This window comes from Mustelus asterias, chromosome 14, assembly GCF_964213995.1.
Source record: "Mustelus asterias chromosome 14, sMusAst1.hap1.1, whole genome shotgun sequence".
Classification (NCBI taxonomy): Eukaryota; Metazoa; Chordata; class Chondrichthyes; order Carcharhiniformes; family Triakidae; genus Mustelus; species Mustelus asterias.
Genome location: NC_135814.1, coordinates 81,259,928 through 81,279,694, shown reverse-complemented (window position 1 = coordinate 81,279,694; position 19,767 = coordinate 81,259,928). Strand labels below are relative to the sequence as shown.

The window sequence follows — 19,767 nt, the reverse complement described above, 5'->3', positions numbered from 1 at the left end:
AACGGCACGTCCTTTCTGCTGTTTGCAATGGGCAAGGCACAGATCGTACCCAACCAGTCCGTTATTGCACAATGGATAACACAATGTCCAACATTAGATATGATTCCACGATTGGACAATATTTACTAAATAAATTTGCTAAAAATTCTGGTGACAACCAATTTAAGATTGGAAACTACATATATTAACACACAGGGCTCTGTTCTTTGCAGACAAAAAAACATGGACCCACATTATGCCTTTTTCAACTAAACAAAATAAGTGATAGTCTGGTTCATTCCTTGACCAATCAGAGTTAAACTGCTGGTTTGAATTTCAAACTATGCTTGGCAGTAACTGTCAGTCACCGTCAACTGATGCATTCTCCATGACAACACTTCAACCAGAATCCATTTGCCAATCAACCAAATCAACGCTATTCTCATGTAGTATAAATTGTTAATCCCTTTATTCCCTTTATTCCTTCATTCTTGTGAATTGTCCAGATGAGTGCAAGATGAAAATCTTTGACAAAATATCTCTCCTTTTTTCAGCAGTATCTTAGCACTGTCTGAATCCAATTATTTTTATCTCTGTTGAAATAACAGAGAGAGAAACTTTCGATTAAATTTGCTGGGCTAATATTCCATTGTATAATTATGGCCTTCTGTGCAGTTTTACATTTGGAGCGATTGAGACCTTGTAATTAGATTTGTGGGTAAATTCATTAAAATACATGTTCAATATAAGGCAGTATTTTGAGTCTGAAACCCAGTGAACATTATATTTTTCCATGCATGATTCAAATCTATACAAACATATTCCACACAATGATTCATATAATCAGTGGCATTGCCCTGTTTGCACACACATTTTTATCATGCAGATTACTATGGCCAATGGCACACTTCTGTGTGTCTGTGTGCTTCAACAATGGTGCAGGGAGTTATTGCCTTTTCAGACTCAAAGGGTGGCGAAAAACCAATATATTAGGAATCAACCATGGCTCGGTTGTTAGCGCTCAAAATCATAAAGCCATTGGGCTTAAATCCCACTCCAGGGACTCAAGCACGTAATGCAGGTTGACACTCAGTACATTCACTGCAGAGAGAGAATTACACTGTCAGAGATTTTTACATTTTTACTTTAATGCATTTTTAAAATAATCATTAAAATAGGTTTTTTGTGCTTTTTCTTAAACAATAACTGAAGTGGTGTTGAAAGGTAGCTCTATTTTCATTCATTCAATTTTGCCTTTTATTAAGGAGGGTAGTTATCATTATTTTAATTGCTGTGTTTTTTGTTCTCTACAAAGAATCCAACAGTCTGCAGATGTAAGATTACCACAATATCCTTATTTTCACTCTTGTACTCTGTTCAATTAGCAGTAGGTACAATTATTAAGCTAAACGCATTTCAAGAACTCACAATCCCGTCAAACAAAGGTGACCTCCCAAATTGCAGATGATAAAGATGACTTTGGGACCAGTTGGATACTGCAAAAGGACAATAAATAATATTAAAATGACAAAGTTGACAACAGCAACAGCAAAAATCAACATATATGAATAACAAGGACATTTCAAACTAAGCTAACAACATTCACTTTGAATGTCCGCACTTAGCTCTTTATGTAAAGTTTGAATGCAAATTTATTTAATGTCCCTTTGATTTATTTTGATGTGATTTGTTTTTAATGTTCATTTAGGTGATGGAAATTGGTGCTGGAGAATGGAACACTGTTGCACAAGGTGTCAACACTAAGCATTCTCACTCTTGTGGAGCACAATTTGAGCATGGGGAGGGGCCAGGCATGCCACTGAGGTCTGGCAGCCTGACTGTTGGCTGGTGGGGGAGACAGGCTCATGACTTTGTCCCCTGCACCTCATAGGGTGGGAATTTCTGGCTGTGCTCGCCCCAAGGCTGAAAAATCCTGCCCGAGATCAACGGACCTTTGAATGGACCATGTCCTGCCCACTAAGATTCCCGTGGTGCACAGGAATTTCCACCCATAGAGTGACCCACCCCACCTTTCCCTCAATGACAAATGCCACCCCATCTCCACTGGAAGAACCCCATCCCACCTTCCACAATGAGAACTTCCTCCCACTTCCCACTCCTCCACCCTTTTAGAGGGTCAACATGATTGGCCTTGGCAAGTCTGCCTCACTCACTTTTCATTGGGGGTCTCTATGGCTGCTGCTAAAGGTCCACCTGCAGATCCAGCAGTGGCCACAATTTCTGGTGGCACTGCTGGGATTGAAGAGTTGCCAGCAGAGCTGCCGGCTCTCTGATTGGCCAGCAGCTCTTGAGAACAAGATCTTCATCATTAAAGACAGGGAGCCTTGATGACAGACAGTTGACTCCTGATTGATATTTGATCACTGCCTGGGCTCCTGGAAATTGTTACATTTGCCATCAGCTTTTTGGCCGATGGATGGAGCCATTAAACACAGTGTGAAATTCTCACTATTCTGTTTCCGTAATGTGCTTAAACCCAAACCTTGGAATGAAGGCACCTCAAAGACCACTCCCAATGTAGCTCTGGGACATTTTTAAAGCATTTATGTTTCAGTGATTTTACCAATAAGATTTTTGAGTTCTTAACCCATGCCCACTGGATTAAAACTGGCCAAACTCATTTTCCACTCAGACAGGGGTCAAAAGTAATAGCAACCTATTTTTAACATTAGGAGCCTTACTCCATTTGCTTGCAGTTCTCCTTTTACTGTGGCCTCTCATCCCACATATTATTTCTAAGACTGTGATCTGCTTTCAGCCCTCTGCCATTTCTGCTGTGGACTCTGAAAATTAGGAACTAGCTGTATCACCAAACATGGACATGTTTATACTTTGGGGTACAACCTCTGATATTCCTTTTCACAGTATGGGCTACATTTTAATAACAGGTCAAGGTCCTGTCAGAAGCAGTTGGGCAGGCGCACAATGTGACATTGCCAGCCTCTGTGCTGGTTCTCCACAACAATCCCAGCCCTGAGCCAATATGAAAGAGGCTGACTCGTGGTCTGGGATTGAAATTTCCAGTTGGCAATGTGGGCTTTTCCAGGCTAATGTGATGAGCTCAGGATCATGGCCTGGCAACTGTCAGTTTTAAAAGGAAGATAAACTTCCCTACATTAGTCTGAATCCTTGCATCAACAGCTCCCACTTCTGCTGCTGGGAGTGCCAACCACTGGTTTCTGAATAGCATCCCATTAGCCTCCCATGGTCAGGAGCCCACACACCAATCCTGATTTGGCATGAGTATTCATCCTGGTTTTTAATTGGCTGAAGCTTTGAAAATAGCAGTTGGTATGTCCAAAGCAGTACTTGCCAAACTTTTTCCGACTTGACCTCATTTTAATACTTCTATACTGATATGACCCCGGATTGAGTGGGTAGGAGGGAGAAGTGGGGTGGGCATAAGTCATGAGAGTGAGGTGGGGGAATTGTGAGAGTGGAGGAGGGTGAAGAAGAGGAGTTGTGAGAGCTGGAATTATAGCAGCATCTTGAAGGCTCTGAATGTCACTCAAATTCCCTCCCCCAGCTTTGCTGCTCATGCTTCCCTCTCCTGACCCTGTTGCTCACCACTTTCCTCCCTCAGTTAGCTCACTGAAATGAGCAGTTCAGATTGTGTGGGCTCTCAAGCAGGAGTCCACATCCAAGAACCTCACCCTGCCTCTAATTTATGCCATTCACAAAACTTTCCTTTCATTATTGTTCTATTTAGATATGGCAGAAATCGGAATGTATTGAAATGCAGGCAATCATAGCATAATTTCCTTATTGTATTCATTTTCTAATTATTCATCAAACAGTGTATTTAACAAATTCACAATCAAAATAATAAGGTAAGTAATGACAAGTAAAAGATCAAAATATTTATAGATTAATGGAATCAGCTAACAGTAATATTAAGGATAAAATTGAATACACGTGTTTTAATTTATAGTAAGAATGATATCAGCAGATTCAGCATTTGAAACTGCTCTTTTTAAAACTTTGTAGTGTTTCTCATAAAAATCTCAAATGTTTGGTGTAGTCTATTTTGAAAACTAAAGCAATAATGTGATTCTGACATTTTACCACCATTTTTTAAAATGTTATTTTCTAAGCTATATCATGCATCATTGCTTGGCGAGATGGCCCACTCTCCAGCTTTGTCCACCTTGCTCTATAACTAACTGCTGAAAGAAATCAAACTGACTTGAATTGTCTCACCCTGATTTTCTCATGCTCGCCTTCACTCAGGGCTGTTTGTGGGTGTAGACCCACACCTTACAATTGCATTGTAATTTGCAAAAATGGTATTGAGAAATTTGATCTTAATTTGTAGTTCTGGTATGCTAAACAATGTGCAATCTTTGTGTTTAGCTTTCAGACCATGGATAAATGGATCACTGAAACCCATTTATGTGGAAAAGCTAGTTCTTGAATGTAGCAAAGCAGGATTTTGTCTTCAATTAACCACATTTTCTTTTCATTCTTTGTAAAGTTCAGTAACTGAAATTTTCCTCATGGATTGTAGAATAATGTGGAATGTGTTGAGTTTTTCATGTGATTTTAAACATTATACTTAATTTGAACTTCTAGTCCCTAAACCAGTATAAGTCTGTGTTGATTTTTTGCTATGTATAGTAAGTGCATGCTGTTGAACAGCATGTCACCTTGTGAATTGCCCTGTTTGTGGACAAGGCATGCTTCATTTCCCTAAATACTCATCTCCCTGCCCTGCAGCGAACCCAATGTCCTCGATGAATCCCAGGGGCTGGCTGCTGAGATTAACCTTTCTAGGTACAGTGTAATGTTGCATTTATGTCAATGTACATGCTGGGAATCCTGATAATACATTTGTTTGTCATTTAACAAGTCTTGTTATTTAGTTGTCATCTGATTTTTCCAAACAAAAACCATATTTCCATTCACCTGTCTATATTCCCATAAATTTTGTACTTTTTTGTCTGTGGAACCTGTGATTTAATTGAAAATCAGATATGTCATGAAAATGTTCCATTAATTAATATTATCAACCCATAGCCTCATAATGTTCACTTGTGCACACATGCCTCAGCTTTTTAAATAATTGAGTCTTTGATGGTGAAGGTGGAGGTGTAGCATAAAACATAATAGCATAAAAAGGTAAGGAATAATAAAGGCTCACTCATTATAATGACCAATCTCTGTTGCTACTGAAAAAATTCTCATATTCATTTAAGTTACGCAAGATCACACTGCAATTAAGAGAAAACTAAAATGTTGCCAAGCGCCTCAAGGTAATTGGATGAAATTTCAGAATATCGGTGTATTATTAGTTATCAAACGTTAATGCTCTTAAAGCAAAGTAAACCTTTTGATCTTTCAGATTGTTTACATTTCCTACAAGGCTTATCAACTATGTATGTACAAATGAAGCAGACATTTGAAATCATACTAATATACAAATTTATATTTAGTGCTGGATCTAAGCATTACAAAAGCTATTGTTCTTGTGCCTATAATGTCAAGGAGAGCGGTAATAAAGCTATAATGATGGAAAATGAGGTGCATGACATTACGTTATCACCTCACTTAAATATATGCACATCTATTTACATGCATGCTTTTAAGCATGCAACACATGTGGCAGTGCATAATAGGAAAGTGGGAAGAATCCAGTGTACTGGGCTCCTGATTTGATTTTTACATTGATCTATTCCAGTACCATGGGCAGCACGGTAGCACAGTGGTTAGCACTGCTGCTTCACAGCTCCAGGGACCTGGGTTCGAATCCCGGCTTGGGTCGCTGTCTGTGTGGAGTTTGCACATTCTCCCTGTGTCTGCGTGGCTTTCCTCCGGGTGCTCCGGTTTAGTCCCACAGTCCAAAGATGTGCGGGCTAGGTTGATCGGCCATTCTAAATTGCCCCTTAGTGTCCCGGGATGCATAGGTCAGAGGGGTTAGTGGATAAATATGCAGGGATATGTGGATAGGGCCTGGGTGGGATTGTGGTTGGTGCAGACTCGATTGGCCGAATGGCCTCTTTCTGCACTGTAGGATTCTATGATTCTATGATATGATTCTACCAGAGGAAAAACCAGCTCAGAATGTTCCAGTCATTCATCTTGACAGAATTATATCATTAACAAACTACTCTACATATCATCTCTAATAATGGGCTATATAAATGATAGGCAATTGTGTGCATATTCTGCCTCATCTCCTATTGATCCTTTGGGCTTCATAACATACAGTATCATAATCATTGCAGCAACTCTTGATCACTCCAAAGTATTACTTAAAAAAAAACTTGGCTTTTGTCTAACAGCTCTTCCTTCTTTTGAAGTTACTTAACAAAATGCTGCTGAGTGGATGAATACCTCAAACTCTAATTTTAGTTTGAACGTGACTTTAATTACAAAGACAACAAAAAAATCTTTGGCTACATCATGTGCATTTGAGTGCATTTTATCTGCAATTACTCAAATCTACCACACTCAGTCTCAGACCTTCCAATCACAACTTTTGTGGGTGCTTTCCTTGATTCAACCCTTCATAGAACATATTTCATTAGTCACTCTGACATACAATTCATCAGGTTTTATTGGGTATACAATCTTGTCAAGACTCAAAAATTGTTGTCTTAGTGAACAAAGTGACCAGCTAGTGGTCCAAAGGGTTTTTAGCCATATCAAACATTGCCACCCGAATTTTCCCGTCACGCCTGCCATGGGAATGGTAGTGGGTGGTTTGGGGGGGGGTGGGGCCATGCAAATTTCCATTGACCTCGGGCAGGATTTTCCGGTTTTGGGGTGAGGGCGGCCAGAAAATCTTGTGGTGCAATTTTTCCAGGCAAAGGGAGGCAGCTCTGCGTGCAAGCAGAGAGTTGAATGTCCTAACAGTTGTATCAGATGATGATTTTGACATCTTCCTGGCCTCTTTCAATTTTCATTGTAGCAGGACTGAAGGCAAGGGGAGGATGTCCATGCAGCAGACAGGTCAAAAGTTAAAATATTCAAATAAGTCACTAACTCTTAACACTCAATTCTGGATTTATCAACCAGGGCACCTGTTTCCTGACCTGGCAGCAATTCACAAGGTGAGTGCAGAATGAGAAGCACTTCTTCAGTCAAACTGACAAGCTGTGATAAAACTTTGATCAGTGCAACTGGAGAGTTGCCGTCATGGTCAGGTGAGGGACAGCATTTCCTCTCTCAAAGAGCGATATCATTTCTTGATATTGTTAACTTCTTGGAAAGTACTCACCTTCAACTGCACTTACCTGCTGCTATGGCATGGGAGCAGCTTTAGCAACTCTTTCTTGCAGCTTTGATGAAGAACAAGAATCATAGAATCCCGACAGTGCAGAATGAGACCATTCGGCCCATCGAACAGGCACCGGGCAGCACCATGCTTTCTTCTCAGCTGCATGTTGTTCCTCAGGATAAAGAGGATAGAACAGAGATTCAGTTCCCATCTGAAAAATAAACATTTATCACTATTTCCTGTCACTCAGCCAATAGGGGAGGAGATGGCCTAGTGGTATTATTGCTTGACTATTAATACAGAAACTCAGCTAATGTTCTGGGGACCTGGGTTCAAATCCAGCCACGGCAAATGGTGGAATTTGAATTCAATAAGAAAAAATCTGGAATTAAGAATCTACTTTTGACCATGAAACCATTGCAATTGTCGGAAAACCCCATCTGGTTCACTATTAACTTTAGGGAAGGAAACCTGCCGTCCTCACCCGGTCTGGCCTACATGTGACTCCAGAACCACAGCAATGTGGTTGACTCTCAGCTGCCCTCTAAGGGATTCGTGAAGGGCAAGTCGTGCCTCACAAATTTGATAGAATTTTTTGAGGAGGTAACTAAGTGTGTTGATGAAGGTAGGGCAGTTGATGTCATATACATGGATTTTAGTAAGGCGTTTGATAAGGTCCCCCATGGTCGGCTTATGATGAAAGTGAGGAGGTGTGGGATAGAGGGAAAGTTGGCCGATTGGATAGGTAACTGGCTGTCTGACCGAAGACAGAGGGTGGTGGTCGATGGAAAATTTTCGGATTGGAGGCAGGTTGCTAGCGGTGTGCCGCAGGGATCAGTGCTTGGTCCTCTGCTCTTTGTGATTTTTATTAATGACTTAGAGGAGGGGGCTGAAGGGTGGATCAGTAAATTTGCTGATGACACCAAGATTGGTGGAGTAGTGGATGAGGTGGAGGGCTGTTGTAGGCTGCAAAGAGACATAGATAGGATGCAAAGCTGGGCTGAAAAATGGCAAATGGAGTTTAACCCTGATAAATGTGAGGTGATTCATTTTGGTAGGACAAATTTAAATGTGGATTACAGGGTCAAAGGTAGGGTTCTGAAGACTGTGGAGGAACAGAGAGATCTTGGGGTCCATATCCACAGATCTCTAAAGGTTGCCAGTCAAGTGGATAGAGCTGTGAAGAAGGCCTATAGTGTGTTAGCTTTTATTAACAGGGGGTTGGAGTTTAAGAGCCGTGGGGTTATGCTGCAACTGTACAGGACCTTGGTGAGACCACATTTGGAATATTGTGTGCAGTTCTGGTCACCTCACTATAGGAAGGATGTGGAAGCGCTGGAAGGAGTGCAGAGGAGATTTACCAGGATGCTGCCTGGTTTGGAGGGTAGGTCATATGAGGAAAGGTTGAGGGAGCTAGGGCTGTTCTCTCTGGAGCGGAGGAGGCTGAGGGGAGACTTAATAGAGGTGTATAAAATGATGAAGGGGATAGATAGAGTGAACGTTCAAAGACTATTTCCTCGGGTGGATGGAGCTATTACAAGGGGGCATAACTATAGGGTTCGTGGTGGGAGATACAGGACGGATATCAGAGGTAGGTTCTTTACGCAGAGAGTGGTTGGGGTGTGGAATGGACTGCCTGCAGTGATAGTGGAGTCAGACACTTTAGAAACATTTAAGCGGTTATTGGATAGGCACATGGAGCACACCAGGATGATAGGGAGTGGGATAGCTTGATCTTGGTTTCAGATGAAGGTCGGCACAACATCGTGGGCCGAAGGGCCTGTTCTGTGCTGTACTGTTCTATGTTCTAACTAGGGATGGGTAGTGAATGCTAGCCAGCCAGCGGTGCCCGTATCCCATGAATGAATTTTTAAAAAATTATCCAAGTGTCTACTTTCCTTTCTATCCCATGAGCTAGAATGTTGCTCACAAGTCTGTTGTGTGGCACTGCAGCAAATGAATTTTGAAAATCCATATACACCTTTTCATCAGCATTGCCCTTATCAACCTTCTCTGTTACCTCCTTTGTAAACTCCAGCAAGTTAAACTTATTTTCCCTTAATGAATTCGTGCTGGCTTTCCTTAATTATCCTGCATCTGTTTAAGTGACTATTGATTCTGTCCCAACCCATAGTTTCCAGAGGTTTCCCTACTTCTGAAGTCAAACTGACTGGTCTGTAGTAGCCAGCTGTATTCTTGCACCCTTTTTTGAACAAGGGTGTAACATGCATAATTCTCCAGTCCTCTGGCATTAGCCTGAGCCTGAGACTGAAAGATTATCACTAGTGTTTCTGCAATTTCCAGCCTCACTTCCCTCTGTACCCTTGGATGCATTTCATCTGGTCTTCCTACCTTATCAATTTTAATTAAAGATAGCCATTCTAACACCTTCAACTTTTTAATTGTAATTTTTTCTAGTACACCAGTTACCTCCTCTTTCACCTCAGTCTGTGTGGCATCTTCTTTCTTTGTAAAGACAGATGCAAAGTATTCATTTAAACCTCCACTATTCTCCTGCCTCCTTGCACAAGTTCTCTTTTCTTATCCCTATTCTGCCTTACTCTTTTACTACCATTTTATTATTTATATGCTTACAGAAAACCTTGGGTTTCTCTTTTATGTTAGCTGCTAGTCCCTTTTCCTTGCTCTCTCCTTGTTTTTTTTAATAGTTTTTTCTCTTCATCTCTGGTCCTTCTATACTTAATGTGATTCTCCATTGTATTGTGTTCCCAATGGTATTTTCTACTGACATCTGTTATACACGCAGTTTTTCCTTTTCATCTTCTAGTCTATTTCTCTCGTCATCTACTTGTCCAACCTTTTCCCTTCAAGAGAATATACCATAACATTGCCTGCAATCACTTTTCTTTGGAAGTAGCCCATTGTTCAGCCATCATCTTTTCCTTCAACATGTGACTTCAACTCCTTCGACTCAAATGCATTCTCAGCCCATCAAAGTTGGCTTTCCCTCAATTAATTATCCCTGCTCTGGATTGCTCCTTGAGCTTTTCCATAGCCAACCTAAACCATATGATACAATGGTCACTGTCCCCTAAATGCTCTCCCAATGTTATCTGAACCATTTGGGCCAATTCATTCCCCAGAACCAAATTCAACAGTGCTTGCCTCTTGTTGGACCAGAAATACTGCTGCAGAAAATTATCTTGAATACATTCCAGGAACTCTGGCCCCTCTTGTCTTTTTGCACAATTCCTATCCAAGTCTATATTTGGCTAATTGAAATCTCCTATTATAATAACTCTATAATTCTTGCAACTGTCTGTAATTTCTTTGCAAGTTGTTCCTTTGCACCTGTTCTACAGATTAGTGATCTATATACAACACCTATCGATGTTATTGCACCCTTTTCATTCCTTACCTCTAGCCAGAGATATTCCACCCTTTACCCCTCTGAAACATCCTCTCTCTTCAGTACTGTAATGCCATCTTTAATATAACTGCCGCTTCCCTCCCATCTCCTCTCCACCCCCCCCCCCCCCACACCCCCGCCAAAAACACACACACACACCTAATTTTCTTCCTTTACTGCTTCTCCTAAACACCTTGTACCCAAGAATATTTAATGCTCAACCCTGCCCTTCTTTGAATCAGGTCTCTGTTACAGCAACAATATCATAATTTCATTTGTCAACCTGTGTCTGTAGTTCACCAATTTTACTAACCACAATCCATGCATTCACATGCAAATGCATTAACCCTGATTTAGACTTCTTTACTTTCCCCCTTACTCTGATCCCATCCAATGATTTACTACTGTCTACTCTAATTCTATCAAACTCTTCAAGTATTCTATTTACCTTGATAGTAGTGTCTTATGTATCCTCCTCATCAATTAATACTTCTCTCGTTCCCATTGCCAATTTTTCTCATCTCCACCCTGAATTTCCCTTCAGGTTCCCATCCTCTGCCAATCTAATTTAAGTACTCCCCAATGGCATTAGCAAACCTCCCTATGAAGACATTAGTCCTAGCCCTGTTCAGGTGTAACCTGTCCTTCTTGTAGAGATTCCACCTTTCCCAGAATCAGACCCAGTTGGCTCAAAAATCTGAAGCCCTCTCTCCTACTCCATTTCATAGAAACCCTACAGTGCAGAAGGAGGCCATTCGGCCCATCGAGTCTGCACCGACCACAATCCCACCCAGGCCCTACCCCCACATATTTACCCACTAATCCCTCTAACCTATGCATCTCAGGACTCTAAGGGGCAATTTTTAACCTGGCCAATCAACCTAACCCGCACATCTTTAGACTGTGGGAGGAAACCGGAGGACCCGGAGAAAACCCACGCAGACATGAGGAGAATGTGCAAACTCCACACAGACAGTGACCCGAGCCGGGAATCGAACCCGGGACATTTCTCCAGTCACATGTTGAATTGCTGAATCTTCCTAATCTTATTTTCACTAGCTCATGGCACTGGAAGTAATCCTGAAATTACCACACTTGAGATCCTGCTTTTTAATTCCTTTCCTAACTCCCTAAAATCTACTTTCAAGACCCTGTCCCTTTTCCTCCCTGTGTCATTGGTCTCAGTGTGGACCCATGATCACTGGCTGTTCACCCTTCCACAAGAGAATGTCCTGCAGCTTCTCTGTGACATCATTCACCCTGAAACCATCAAGTCAAAATAGCATCCTGGAGTCATGTCTTGTAACTTGTACCTTGTAGACAGGCTTGGAGGAGTCAGGAGGTGAGCACTCACCACAGAGATCCTAGCCTCTGACCTGTTCTTGTAGCCACAGTATTTGGCTAGTCCAGTTCAGTTTCTGGTCAATAGTAACCCTTCAGATGTTGAAAGTGGGTATTCAAGGGAGAAGTGGTGACACCGTGGTCGTCGCTGGAGTAGTAATTTAGAGACCCAGGGTAATCTTCTAGAGACCCAAGTTTGAATCCCACCAAGGCAGATCATGGAATTTAAAAACTCAATGAAACATCTGGAATTAAAAATCTACTGATGACTATGTCCTATTGTCAATTGTTGGGAAAACCCACTGGTTCACTAATGTCCTTTAGAGAAGGATAACTGCCGTCCCTACCTGGCCTGGCTTACATGTGACTTCAGATGCACAGCAAGCTTTTAAATGCCCTGTGAAATGGCCTAGCAAGCAACTCAGTTGTATTTAACCCTTGCAAAGAAAACACAAAGGAATGCAACTGGGTAGACCACCTGGTATCAACCTAGGCACTGGAAACGACAAGGGAAACCCAACCCTGTCGACCCTGCAAAGTCCTGCTTACCAACATCTGGGAGCTTGTATCAGAATTGAGAGAACTGACTCACAGTCTGGTCAAGACAGACCCAGCAGAGGTGGCAGGTGATACAGTGGTGCATTGACTCTGGATCTCATGAAGTCTTGTGCATCAGGTCAAACGTGGGCATGGAAACCTGCTGCTGATTACCACAGACCGCCCCCCCCAGCACCCACCTCCTTCAGCTGATGATCAGTACTTCTCCATGTTGGACACCACTTGGAGGAAGCACTGAGGGTGGCAAGGGTACAGAATGTATTCTGGGTGGGGACTTCAATGTCTATCACCAAGACTGGCTTGGTTGCACTACCATAGTCTGAGCTGGCTGAGTCCTAAAGAACAAATCTGCCAGAGTGGGACTGCAGAAATTAGTGAGAGAACCAACAAGAGGGAAAAGCATATTTGACCTTATCCTCACCAGCTTGCCTACTGCAGATGCATCTATCCATGACAATAAAAATGACCACTGCACAGTCCTTGATGAGTGGCACAGTGCTTAGCACTGCTGCTTCATAGCGCCAGGGACCCGGATTTGATTCCCGGCTTGGGTCACTGTCTGTGCGGAGTCTGCATGTTCTTTCCATGTCGGTGTGGGTTTTCTCCGGGTGCTCCGGTTTCCTCCCACAGTCCGAAAGACATGCTGGTTAGGTGCATTGGCCATGCTAAATTCTCCCTCAGTGTACCTGAACAGGCGCTGGAGTGTGGCGACTAGGGGATTTTCATAGTAACTTCATTGCAGTGCTAATGTAAGCCTACTTGTGACACTAATAAATAAACTTTAAACACTAATGGAGACAAAGTCCCATCTTCACATTGAGGATGCCCTCCATCGTGTTGTGTGGCACTACCACTATGCTAAATGGGATAGACGTCGAACAGGTCTGGTAACTCAAGACTGGACATCCATGAGGTGCTGTGAGCCAATTAGCAGCAGCAGAATTGTACTTAATCACAACCTGTAACCTCATGGCATACCTCACTCTACCATTAATACCAAGGCAGGTGACCAACCCTGGTTCAATGAAGAGTGCAGAAAGGTATGCCAGGATACCTGAAAATGTGGTGTCACTCTGGTGAAGCTGTAACACAGGATTACTTGTGTGCCAAACAGCACAAGCAGCAAGTAATAAACAGAGCTAAGGGATTCCACAACCAACGGATCAGATCTAAGCTCTGCAATCCTGCCACATCCAGCCGTGAATAGTGGAGAACAATTAAACAATTCACTAGAGGAGGAAGTTCCACAATTATCCCCATCCTCAATGATGGAGGAGCCCAGCACATCTGTACTAAAAATAAGACTGAAGCACTCACAAGAACCTCCAGCCAGATGTGCCGAGTGGATGAACCATCTCGGCCTCCTCCGGAAGTCTTCGGCATCACAGATGTCAGTCTTCAGTTAATTCGATTCAGACCAAGTAATATCAAGAAATGGCTGAAGGCACTGGATACTACAAAGGCTATTGGCCTTGACAATATTCCAGCACTAGTCCAGAAGACATGTGCTCCAGAAAGGGGATGAGGATCTGCAAGCTGATTATAGGAAGTTAGGAGATAAATTAAAATGCTGGACCTCAAATGTAGTAATCTCAGGATTACTCCTAGTGTGCTAGCTAGAGCAGGAGTAAGGATAGATCAGATGAATATGTGGCTGGAGAAATGGTGTACCAGGGAGGGGTTTAGATTCTTGAAGCATTGGGACCAATTTTGGGGAATGTGGGGCCCATACAAGTCAAACGGGTTGCACCCAGCAGGGCTGGGACCAATATCCTCACAGGGGCTTTTGCTCGTTCCATTAGGGAGATTTTAAACTAGTATGGCAGGGGGATGGAAACCAAAGGGTAGGCTTAGACAGGTCAGATTCAGATCAGGAAAAGGGAAGTAAAACATTAGTTAGTGATGTAGTCAGTGACTCAGAAAGATAAAGGAAATAAGGGTTAAAAAGCATCCAGCAAAGGAAATTGACGAGGTTGAGCTGTTTGTACTTCAACGAGTATTATAAACAAGCAGATGAACTAAGGACACAGGTAGACACATGGCAGTAGGATGCAGTTTCTATAATGGAAACCTGGCTAAAGGAGGAGCACAATTGGCAGCTCAATATCTCTGGATGCAGAGTTTTCAAGCAGGACAAAGTGGGAGACAAAATAGGAGAGGATAGCATTATTGGTTAAAGAATTAATTACAGTTACGAGAAGGGATGATATACTAAACGGGTTAATAAATGAGGATTTATGGGTTGAGCTTAGGAATAAAAAAAGGGGCAGTCACATTAATAGGAGTATACCACAGACCACCAAATAGTCAGAAGGGGATAGAAGAACATATATGAAGACAAATTTCTGCCTGTAGGAATAAGAGGGCAACAATAGTAGGAGACTATCCCAATATCAACTGGGTTTCAAACAATATAAGGAGCATTGAGGGTGAAAAATTCATGCATTGTGTCCAAGAAATTTTTTTTAAACATTACGTGACAAGTCCAATGAGAGGAGACCCAATTCTTGATTTAGTCTTAGGAAATGAAGATGAGCAATTGGGTGAAGTGACAGTGGGCGACCTTATCGGGGACAATGAGGCCAATTCGGTTAGATGTGTATTATTATGGAAAAGGACAGATAAATCAGGAGTAAAAAATTTAAACTTGGGAAAGGCAAGTTTTACAAAACAGAAGTGATTTGGTTGAGATGGATTGGACAAGACTGCTAAAGGATAAATCAGTAGTAAGCCAATGGGAAGCTCTAATAAGTGAGATCCTTAGGATAAAGAGCAAACATGCCCCCTGCAAAAATAAGAATGGCAAATCTAGATTCCCATGGTTGTCTAGAAAAATACAGGGGAAGTTTAAACAGAAAAAGAAAGCTTATGATAGTCACAAAAAACTCAACACCGCAGATAGTGTAGAGGAGTATAGAAAGTACAGGGATCAAGTAAAAAGAAAGAAAATCAAAGAGAGGGCATGAAAAAATAATAGCAGGCAAAATTAAGGAAACCCCAAAGATGTTTTACCAATATATAAAGAAGAAAAGAATAGTTAAGGAAAAAATGTGACCTATCAGAGATGAAGAAGGAAACTTGGGTGAAAATGCAGAGGATATGGGAAGAATTTTAAATGAATTTTTGACTCTGTATTCAAAAAGGAAAGGAATGATACTTCGGTGGTGGGAAAATTGTTAGAATCAATCCTGAGAGATCAAATGACTGTCACTTAGAAAGGCATAGACTAGTCAGGGATAGTCAGCAGGGCTTTGTGAAGGTAATGTTATGCCTTACAATTTGATTGAATTCTTTGAGGAAGTGACAAGGAGGATTGATGAGGGTAGTGCTTTGGATGATGTCTGTATGAATTTTAATAAGGCATTTGACAAGGTCTCACATAGCAGACTGGTCAAAAAAGTAAAAAAGCTCATGGGATACAGGGCAAATTGGATCTAAAGTTGACTGAGTAACATGAAATACAGGGGTAATGGTCAACGGCTGCTCTTGTGAATGGAAAGTGTTTCAAGTGGTGTTCCTCAGCACTCGATGTTTGGAGACGTGCTGTTTGTTTTATTATATTAACAATTTGGACTTGAACAAGGAGGGCACGATTGGGAAATTTGCAGATGACACAAAAATTGGCCATGTGGTAGAGAGTGTCGAGGATAGCTGTAAGCTCTAAAATGATATGCATGGGCTGGTGGAGCGGGCAGAAAAGTGGCAGATGGAGTTCACGTCTGATAAATGTAAGGTGCATTTAGGGAGGTCAAACAGTTAAAGGGCATACACAATAAGTGGGAATATACTGAGAGGGGTAGATGGAGTGAGAGATCTAGATGTGCAAGAGCACAGGTCCCTAAAGGTAGCAGTACAGGTAGGTAAGGTTGTAAAGAAGGCATATGAAATGCTGTCCTTCAATGGCAGAGGTATAGAATAAAGAAGTAGATATATGGCTGGAACTGTATAAGACACTGGTGAGGCCACAACTGGAGAATTGTGTGCAGTTCTAGTCACCATATTACAGGAGGAACGTAATTGTTCTGGAGAGAGTGCAGATACGATTTGCTAGAATGTTGCCAGGACTGGAGAATTATAGCTACGAGGAGAGATTTGGGTTGTTTTCCTTGGAACAGAGATGACTGAGGGGTGTCATAATTGAGGTATATAAAATTGTGAGGGATAGAAATAGAGTACACAGGAGCAACCTGTTTCCCTTGGCAGAGAGTTCAAAAACCAAGGGTCATAGATTCAAGCTAAGCGGCAGAAGGATTAGAGGAGAGTTGAGGAAAAACATTTTATGCAGAGGGTGTTGTGTGTCCGGAATTCACTGCCTGAATTGGTGGTGGAGGCAGTGACCCTAAACTCTTTTAAAATACCTGGATCTGTACCTTAAGTGCAGGGCTATGGGCTGTGTGCAGGAAGATGGGATTCGAAAGGACACCTGGGTGTGTTTGGGTCAGCGTGGGAAAGGTAGGCCAAATGGCCCCCTCCGGTGAGGTCATTTCTATGACTCTAACTTCCCAAGCCCTAGTCAAGCTGTTCCAGTACAGCTACAACACTGGCATCTGTCTTGCATTGTGAAAAGTTGCCCAGGTATGTCCTGTATGCAAGGAACAGAACAAATCCAACCTGACCAACTATCACCTTCTCATCCACTCTTGATCATCAACAAAGTGATGGAAGGGGTAATCAACAGTGCTATCAAGCAGCACCTACTCAACAATAACCTGCTTATGGACACTCAGTTTGGGTTCCACCAGGATCACTCAGCTCCTGTCCTCATTACAGCCTTGATTCAAACATGGAGAAAGGAACTGAATGTCAGAGGTGAGGTGAGAGGGCCTGCCCTTGACATCAAGGCAGCATTTGACCAAGTATAGCATCAGGGAGCCCTAGCAAAATCTGAGTCAATGACAATCACGGGGAAAGCTCTCCGCTGGTTGGAGTCATACCTAGCACAAAGGAAGATGGTTGTGGCAGTTGGAGGTCAGTCATCTTAGCTCCAGGACATCACCTCAAGAGTTCCTCAGCGTTGTGTCCTAGGCTCAACCATCTTTAGCTGCTTCATTAATTACCTTCCTTCTGCATGAGGTCAGAAGTGGGAATATTCGCAGTTGACAACACAATATTCAGCACCATTCACAACTCCTCAGATACTGAGGAGGCTTGTGACAATTAACATTCATGCCACACAAGCTCAATGACTATCTCCAACAAGAGAAGGTCTAACCATCATCCCTTGACAGTCAATGGCATTACCATTGCTGAATCACCCAATATCAACATCCTGGAGGTTACCATTGACCAGAACCTGAACTGGACTAGCGATATAAATGCTATGACTACCAGAGCAAGTCAAAGGCTACTCTTCACTTGCCTAGATAAGTGCAATAACACTCAAGATGCTCAACACCATGCAGCCTGCTTGATGCCTACCCCTTCCACAAACATTCAATTCTTCCACCACCAACAAACAGTGGCAGCTGTGTCTACAAGATGCATAGCAGGAACTCACCAAGGTTCCTTAGGCAGCACCTTACAAACTCACCACCACTGCCATCTAGAAGGACAAGAGCAGCAGGCACATGGGAACACCACCACCTTGTGATTCCCCTCCAAGTCACTCACCATGCTGACTTGGAAATATATCGCTCTTCCTTCACTGCCACTGGGCCAAAACCCTGGCATTCCCTCCCTAACAGCATTGTGGGTGTACCTAGTATACAATGGTTCAAGAAGGCAGCTCACCAACACCTTCTCAAGGGCATCTAGGGATGGGCAGTGAATACTGGCCGAGTCAACAACGCCCACATCTTATAATTTTTTAAAAAGCACCAGCAATTGTAATCATAGAAATCATAGAAACCCTACAGTGCAGAAGCAGGCCATTCGGCCCATCGAGTCTGCACCGACCACAATCCCACCCAGGCCCTACCCCCACACATTTTACCCACTAATCCCTCTAACCTACACATCTCAGGACACTAAGGGACAATTTTTAACCTGGCCAATCAACCTAACCCGCACATCTTTGGACTGTGGGAGGAAACCGGAGCACCCGGAGGAAACCCACGCAGACACGAGGAGAATGTGCAAACTCCACACAGACAGTGACCCGAGCCGGGAATCGAACCCGGGACCCTGGAGCTGTGAAGCAGCAGTGCTAACTACTGTGCCGCCCTCTGTGCTACCGTGCCGCCCTTGAGTGTCAAGGGGCGATGGCTGGATTCTCTCTTATTTGAGATGGTCATTGCCTGGCACTTGTGTGGAGCGAATGTTACTTGCCACTTATCAGCCTAAACATAAATATTGTCCAATTTTTGCTGCATATGGATATGGACTGCTTCAGTATTTAACAGATGACGAACAGTGCTGAACATTGTGCAGTCATCAGACGGCATCTCAACTTCTGACCTCATGGTAGAAGGAAGGTCATTGATGAAACAACTGAAGATGGTTCAGCCTAGGACACCACCCTGAGGAACTCCTGCAGTGATGCTCTGGGACTATGATAGACCTTTGTGCTGGGTATGACTGTAACCAGTGGAGAGTTTTCCCCTGATTTCAATTTAGCTAGGGCTCCTTGATGCCACATTCAATCAAATGTTGCCTTAATGTCATGGCCGTCACTCTCAATTCACCCCTTGAGTTCAACTCTTTTGTCCATGTTTCGACTAAGGCTGTAATGAGGTCAGGAGCTAAGTAGCTCTGATGGAATCCAAACCTGAGTGTCAGTGAGCAGGTTATTGCTGAGACAGTGCCGTTTGATAACACTGTTGATGACACCTTTCATCACTTTGTTCATAATTGAAAGTCGATTGATGTGGTGCTAATTGGCTGGACTGGATTTGTCCTGCTTTTTGTAGACAGGATATACCTGGGCAGTTTTACCATAATGCCGGGTAGATGCCCATGTTGTAGTTGTACTGGAATTCCTTGGCTAAGGGTGCTGTGAGGTTTGGAGCACAAATCTTCAGTACAATTGCTAGAGTGTTTTCAGGACCCATAGCCTCTGCCGTATTCATTGCCTCCAGCCATTTCTTGACGTCATGTGGCGTGAATCAAATTGGCTGAAGATTGGCATCTATGATGCTGACGACCTCCAGAGGAGGCCAAGTTGGATCTTCCATTCAGCACTTCTGGCTGAAGATCTCATACACACCACATATGTAACTTTGCAATCTGGAGTCAAACCTAACCTGCATATACTGTACTTCACCAACACACATCTTCTAAAGCTGTCAGAATCACACCCACTTTTCACTGTCTTCACAGACCTTCGTCTGTAATACTATGG

The 19,767-nt window shown here is 42.7% G+C and overlaps 1 protein-coding gene across 1 annotated transcript in view; it reads left to right on the top strand.

Annotated features, from left to right (window-relative positions):
• Window positions 1-19,767, top strand: part of unc80 (unc-80 homolog (C. elegans)) — a 505,340-nt gene that overhangs the window by 461,646 nt on the left and 23,927 nt on the right. The window contains exon 61 of the mRNA XM_078227718.1: window positions 4,717-4,773. Within this exon, the coding sequence (XP_078083844.1) occupies window positions 4,717-4,773 (57 nt within the window). The remainder of the gene's footprint in view (window positions 1-4,716; window positions 4,774-19,767) is intronic.